The 7,328-nt window shown below is 34.4% G+C and overlaps 1 protein-coding gene across 1 annotated transcript; it reads right to left on the bottom strand.

The window, feature by feature from the left end:
• On the bottom strand, positions 1,425-6,213 carry LOC109328483 (HIPL1 protein-like). The gene is made up of 7 exons (XM_019561966.1): positions 5,837-6,213; positions 5,578-5,735; positions 4,078-4,881; positions 3,776-3,992; positions 3,308-3,486; positions 2,513-2,754; positions 1,425-1,886 (listed from the first exon to the last, which is right to left on the bottom strand). Exons 1-7 carry the CDS (start codon positions 5,925-5,927, stop codon positions 1,481-1,483), a joined length of 2,097 nt encoding a protein of 698 aa, XP_019417511.1. The 5' UTR covers positions 5,928-6,213; the 3' UTR covers positions 1,425-1,480.

The following is a 7,328-nucleotide window of genomic DNA, read 5'->3' as shown; positions in this document are numbered from 1 at the left end:
ATACATTCTGAATTTTTATTTAATTGTAATTAATGTTATTTAAAATTAATATTTTATTTTGAAATAATTATAGGTATTTCTTTATATTTTATTATTGTCCCCTTATCAAGATCCTCTACTACATTATTATATTTTATGACAAAATGCATGCACTTCCTCCAACAATATTTATCTCTCGAAGACGTTGTCTTCTTCAAAATCACAACTGATAGAAAAACATGGGACACTCTTTGGCCAGACCTTCAAGTGATAAAAGACAATTAGGATTTTTTGTGTTCGAATAAGATTTCTCTTCAACCTAGAATCCTAATGCCTCAATGGTCCTTCATTAATAGTTTTCCTACAAAAAATGTATTGATGTCATTATCTTAATAGTTTTTTAAAGTTATGACATATATTTGTGAGATAGACCTTCATTTACCTTTGAAGATCTACTTTCAAACAAAATTGAATTAAGTCTATTAGTTATGTCAGAATCCTAATCCTTTGTTTCCAACAAAATTCTCTCGATCTGCATGCAGCTAGACTAACTACATTAGGATATATAGATATTTGGGAATTGGGACTTAACCCCAAAATATTTTCAACAACCCAAAAAGCTAATAATCAAATGGCTTGTGAATTAATTTATTGTTGTTTATGTTTATGTTAAATCTTTGGCAAGGTCATGTTTAATTTTTTAAAAGTCTTTTAAACTTCATAAAAGATTGGTAATATTATATATAAGCTTATAGAAATTATATTAAGACTTTTGACCATAAAAAATATGAATCTATATCAACCAAGCGGAAAAAATTATTTCCAATTTCATCAATCAAACCTCTGCCGTCACCCGTTTTTCTTATGAAAAAATGACTATTTTCTTTTTAAATTAAGTTGGGGGTGTTACGCTATATACACGTGATTAATTTCATCCCATTCTAGTAGAATCTGAACTCACTTTTTTCCCTAGATTAAGTGCTTTATGCATATAGAAGGAGAGCAAAAAGTAGACAAGAAAGGAGAAAAAAGTGAGAAAAATAGCATGCTGTGATCTATACAAAATGTAGAAAGCATAGTCACCTGATAAAACTTACATGTGATATGGGAATGACCGAATGGGTACTCGGTACGTTATTCTATCAAATATCAATACATTAAATGTATATTTAGTTAATATGTTTGGTACTAGTATGCTCTTTGATCTAATTCTATGGTGTTGATAAAGAGGGTCTCTATATCTCTCTCAACAGCTCGTTTCTACTACTGTTCATTCTAGGTTTGAATGAAATCTTGTTTTAGTAACATTATTTATGTAGGTGTGTGGACATCACCCACAGTTCTTTCTTTCTTTAACCAATCCTAGGTGAAAATCTACTTCATTTTTTGTAGAGAACCAATTCGCAATAAAACCATGAATTAATACGTTAGAAACCAGTTCATGGTTCTATACCAAAATGAGAGAATTGTGTTTTAATGGTACAAAGATCATAATATCATACTACATAAAACCAAACAATAACAGCAAGAAAGATGAAAACTGCAGAAACAGATTTCCATAGAAATTACACCAACGGCTACTAGCATGAGATGGAGAAGTAGGAGAAGGAGCATGGCCTGCAGTAGTTGTTTCCTTTTCAAGTGAACAAGTATAACTGCAGCGACTAGGAGGAACAATTCGGTAAACACCGGTGCTTGCAAGGATATAGATATCTTTCATGTTGTCTTCACCAAATGAAAAAATGTAGCCTAAAGCTGGAAGGGAGCTTCCTGGTGTAGAGTCACATTTGATTGGAGAATCTTGTGCACAACTGAATGGGATTTTGTTAGTGCTGAAATTTCCACTATTTGTGGGGTCTTCAGTGGCTGCCCATATAGCACCAGCATACAGATCTCCATATATGTACCTATAATTCAGTGATTGCTAGTAAGCAGCAAAACAATTGATGATGTTCTTTTTGTTACAACACATGGCTAGCTACAAACTACCCAAACTCACCACTATCATTGGCAATTCTGGCTATGCCTATGGGGCCCGCCCGTCCGCAGTTAGTAGGCGGGTAGGGCATGGAAAATCTGTCTATTAATCCAAAATGTCCGCTTCACCCACAATCTTTTCTAACAGGCAAGGTGGGCCGCCTATGGGCATTATCTTAATTATGAAGTGTGATGTTTTGATTTTCTATTGGACTTGAAAAATATATAATTTTAAATTGTTTATACCAGTATAGACAGGGCAGACATGGCGGCCCAAATTGCCAATGCTACTCACCACTAATGCAATCCTAGTGGTGTAACAGTATATACCTAATAAGGTTAACCATGAATTTGTACATTATTCAGCATTCAGCTCCCGTAACACATGTAAAGAATGTATGAGAATATAGAAGTTGTATTAAATAGAGAGGTGTTATTTGTTCCATATACACATCTTGGGGATGTTATGAGTATTTTTTTCTGTGTAGAAAAACTTATAATTTACTGCATTCCCCAGCCAATTGTATTGTATTTCCTTGAAGAAAAAATTGTTTACCTTCCATATGTGCAAGGATCGGTGGTTGATCGATAGACATATCCACCAATGATCGATGCTGATCCTTCATTTTTGTTCACATCAGAATGGTTGTATCCCATAATTGGGAAAATCGGATTTATCGATTTTAGGGAGGTATTGCCTCCAGGTGATTGTGTAGGGTTGAATAGATGGGGCCCCTCATAAACACGCCAGCCATAGTTCCCACCCTTTGTGATGAGATCCACCTCCTCATAAAGATCCTGGAAATAAATTGTGTTTACTAAGAATGTTCTACTAAGTCACGAAGAGTATGGATAAATCTTTGCATGAAGCATAGCTTATTGAGATTAGAGCAGTAGTTTGTCGTTTCGGGAGAGGTTGTTTTAGTTTGTCATCAGGAATAGAGTAGAATTTTGAAGCCATAAGTTTTACTTCTGCTTTCTAAATGTTATTTTTCAAGCATAAGTAAAGGTTCATTTTATCTTATGATGCTATTAATATAATGTGATTAAAGTCAAGAAATGTGTCAATACCTCATATTAGTGTTAGGATGTTAACAATAATGTAGTTACACAACAGAAAAGCCTAATGATGACCCTGCAGTTCAGTGCTGTGGTAGTTAAGATTACAGGATGAGTCATCCTGGTTTTGTATATTTACAGTTCCGAATCAAGGCAACCAAGGAATCAAATTGTTTTTGGAAAAAAGTCCCAAGTTTCTCTAAAGGAAATTGGCAATTATGTGTTAATGTTGATACTATAACATTGCTGTATAAATTGAAAGCCATCACTTTTAGTATAAGTATTCACTAACCTGTCCGACATCTGCACACAAAAAGTACGAAGATCTTTCTGCATCGAAACTGCAACACCAAGGATTTCTCAGTCCCAAGGCCCAAATTTCAGCCTGCAGATCGTTATCTTCACTAAAGGGATTATCCTTTGGGGTGGAGTAGTTACCCCAAAGTCCAAGTTTGCTAATTTCTGATGCACCTGAAGATTCAAGATCAATGTCATTGCCAAGATTAAGAAAGAAATATACATATGTTTTTGGATTACTGCACTATCATCCAAACATATGTTGCCACATCACTGAAAAAGTTGAAAATGCTTGACTCTTAATAAATTACTTAAATGTTACCTATGAGTTGATGTATTATTGCATGGCACTTTATCAAATTAAGTTATTTTGGTGAAATAAAGAATGGAATGCTTAGTATGTGGTTAAAGAGCTACATAAGTACTATCCTAGAAACACAGATAATTCATTAGTAATACCCACTTGGAATGTTGTCTATATCAAGCCTCATGATCTTTCCAAGCAAGGATTTCTTGTTTTGAGCAAAATTGTATGGATCACCTGTACTTCCTCCATCTCCCATCATAAAGTATAAATACCCATCATCGGGTCGAAAAAGTATCTGACCTCCATGATGAGATGCAAATGGGAGACCCATGGTAAATATCCTTCTCACTTCTGTAGGACTAGCACTTTCAGCCTGCAAAAAACCTTAATGATTCAGTTTTATTCATTGAATTTAACTTGTTATAGAAACTAAATTTTACGTGTTTATAGGTGCGCACCAAGGAAGGCTGAGATGTGGTACCATTTGCAGTGTACTCTGCAATAACAGTTTGATACTGGCATGGTTGAGCACCTTGATCAGTGGCTAGCTTTGATGGATCACAATCAACATCTGAATTACATGAACATCTTCCACTACATCCTGACCACTTGGATTTGTCGCAGTTAAATGAAGCAAAGAATCGACCATTTTTCGCAAAATTTGGATGAAAGGCCATGCCCATCATTCCGAACATAGTATCAAAATGAACCTGATCAGTTAGATCAACAAAGGGATTTGATTCATCAAGCTCCAATGTTCGTCCCGATCCCTCATCCGGAAGTGTTGCTAGCCAAACCTTACCCATTTGATTAGAGAAGAACGCACGGTTAGTCCCATCAGGATGCGCCACCATGTTGAGATAAGACCCATTACCAATTTTCTCAAGGCACAAGCCATGTGGAGGAATAATAGGAGTTTCACTTTTATTTAGTGCAATTGGTACCCCTTCAAAGCATACTGATGAATTATCGGACGTTCCACCAAATGCTTTACAAAAATCGGTTTTCGACTGCCATAATTCAGTTAGTTTGGTTGTATTTTTATCAACTGGTGCACCTCCTGCTTGACCTTGTAATGAAGGGGCAAATGGAGAGTTTGTTGTGGACACAGTTTGACATGTGTCCCACACTTGAGAGCAGAAGTCCTCTACTTCTGTCTTTGACTGGGAAGAATTTGTTGGTATGGTGGAATTACAAAGAACAGGAACTGATCTAGGTGAGGATTGAACTGTATATAGCTCCTTCGAAAATGGATCGCAACTCTACAAACAAAAGTAGCAAAGAAATGAATGCAGGTCAGAAATTACTATAAGTTAACACTGGTTCTTAGTAGTGTAGAGATGTCAACATATTGAAAGTTTACTAGTAGTCAGTAATCACTACAAGTTGGTCACTTTACAGGACAAAAAGAAATCCCAGAAAATGTAAAGTGAAAGTTATCTTTTGAGTAACTTTGATTTTATAACTTAGTCTTGGACCTGTTCGTGACCAGGAAGCCTCCAACAACTGAACAGTTACTGGGACATGGGAAAAAACTGAAGAGCTACCGCAAGACACACCAAAACCTTATGGAAAGTTTTTGGTTATACACTTTTTTGCTCATTAACTTTCTGTCTATTCAATGTTCCATTAGTAGTAGCTTTAATGAAACTATTTAAAGCCATTACTTTCCAATTTCCATAAGTAGAAATTTTATTATAGGAAAGTTTACACATAAAGGAACCCAATAAACCCATCTATGAGAATCTGAGAAGGTTCATAAGCAACAATATATAACCATATATCCATAGCATAAGAGGTCAAACTTAATGTCTTAACCATTACTCATTAGCAATTAGTCACTACTTGATGCCACATCTCAAACACGAAAACATATTAGTACGCTCCTGAAAAGGATACATTTTCTGGGGTCTAGTTATAAATATATAATATATGCTTTTGGGGACAGAATATCTTACTGCACAAAGTATTGACTTCATAACCGAGGCACAACTAGGATCAGATATGTTCATCCCTTGGTATTGCTTCTTTATTTGTGCATCTTGAGTAAGGTTGCAACATGTGCTTCCATTATAAGGACAAAATTTCAGTGTTGAATTCAAGGTAAAGGGTGCCCCTAATCCAGAATAATAAACCAGAATTCAAGGCAAGGCTCTGAAATCTATAAGTATAAGCAAAAACCAAGTGGATAAAACACCCAAAAGAAGAAAGACTCACTTGAATCAAGGCATAGAGGAAGTGAAAGTGAAGAATCCAAAAGCAAAAGCAAGCAACAAAGAAAGAAGCTGGTGGAAAGAACACCTTTCATCTCATCAAACCAGTTAAAAGCTAGCACAATATGATCTCTAATTCAAGCAATACATATACATCTTAGAACACCATTCAAAAACTATGCTTTTGTAGTAGTTTGACTTGTGAAAAAAGTGATTATAATTTATGTTAAAAATAGGTATATGGGGTGTTGAAATTTTTGCCTGTTGCCAACTGCTCTCTATGTGCCTAAATATCTCTTCTACATGCTCTCCTCTTATTTTGACTACCAGCTATAAAAGACCAATCTCTTTCAATCTTTTGCCATCTTTTTTCTTTTTATAATAATACAATCATTGTCTTCAACTCGTTTAGTCAATTCCACATTTATATTTTATGCACTACCAGTTCTCCTATTTGTAGTAGCGGCTCGTTACCTTCTATATCTTACCTTACTAAGGACTAATTGGAATATTCTAATGTTTATGTCCCACATAACATTTGTTATACTATTCAGTATGAGACTCTTAACATTGTGCCCCTCTTTAAGGGTCAATGTTTACCATGACTTTCACTCTATCTACGGTGATTCGATGATAACCCTTTTTCTTAATCCATCCTATAGATTGCAAAAATTTAGAATTGATAAAGATTGGTCAAACTCAATTTGAGTTAGTCTCAAACAATTTATTATATAAATAGAAACTGTTACAAAGGATAATCTCAATTTGAGTTAGTGTCAAACAATTTATTATATAAATTGAAGTTATTATAAATGATAAGATGATAAGTTCAAATAATAACTAACCTATAAAGATAAACTATGAATAAACTCAAATACAGCTTAGTAGGCTTTAAGTTTGTTACAAATAACTCCTAAAAAATGAAAATAACCAAATAAATATATGGGCTCTACACAAATATAATCAACATGAAAATGATCGTCGATTTGAAAAGAAATTATTATTAACATAATTCATCACTCACAAGAGATACACTACTAGAATGATCATCACTAGAAGGAGAAACCATTGGTATAATCAACATCAGAATAATCGTTGATGAAAAAGAAATCAGCACTAACATAATTTGTCAATGAGAGAAAAAAAAGACATCACAGAATGATCATCGATATGGAAGAAAACTCAATGGTATAATAATCATTGGAATGACTGTCGACGAAAAAAGAAATGACCACTAACATAATTCGTCAATGGAAGAGGAAAAAAACACCACCCAAATTATTATCTGTGAGAAGAGAGCTCAGTAGTATGAACCATTGGAATGACTATCGATGAGGAAAAAATCAACACTAACATAATTTGCTAATGGGAGAAAAAAATCAACACTAACATAATTAACAGTATTCGCTAATAGATTGCTAATTCACCTTAATCCGACCTATAGATTGCAAAATTTTAGAATTGATAAAGATTGGTCAAACTCAATTTGAATTAGT

The sequence above is a fragment of the Lupinus angustifolius genome, chromosome LG15 (assembly GCF_001865875.1).
Source record: "Lupinus angustifolius cultivar Tanjil chromosome LG15, LupAngTanjil_v1.0, whole genome shotgun sequence".
Classification (NCBI taxonomy): Eukaryota; Viridiplantae; Streptophyta; class Magnoliopsida; order Fabales; family Fabaceae; genus Lupinus; species Lupinus angustifolius.
This window is presented reverse-complemented; position numbering and strand designations above follow the sequence as displayed.

Excerpts from the sequence above, each read along its gene's own strand:
- LOC109328483 (XM_019561966.1), bottom strand. The coding sequence starts at position 5,927 with ATGAAAGGTGTTCTTTCCACCAGCTTCTTTCTTTGTTGCTTGCTTTTG. Across the intron at positions 4,882-5,577 it reads TGAAGTCAATACTTTGTGCA|AGTTGCGATCCATTTTCGAA; the intron begins GTAAGATATTCT and ends TTTTGTTTGTAG. Across the intron at positions 1,887-2,512 it reads GATCCTTGCACATATGGAAG|GTACATATATGGAGATCTGT; the intron begins GTAAACAATTTT and ends ACTGAATTATAG.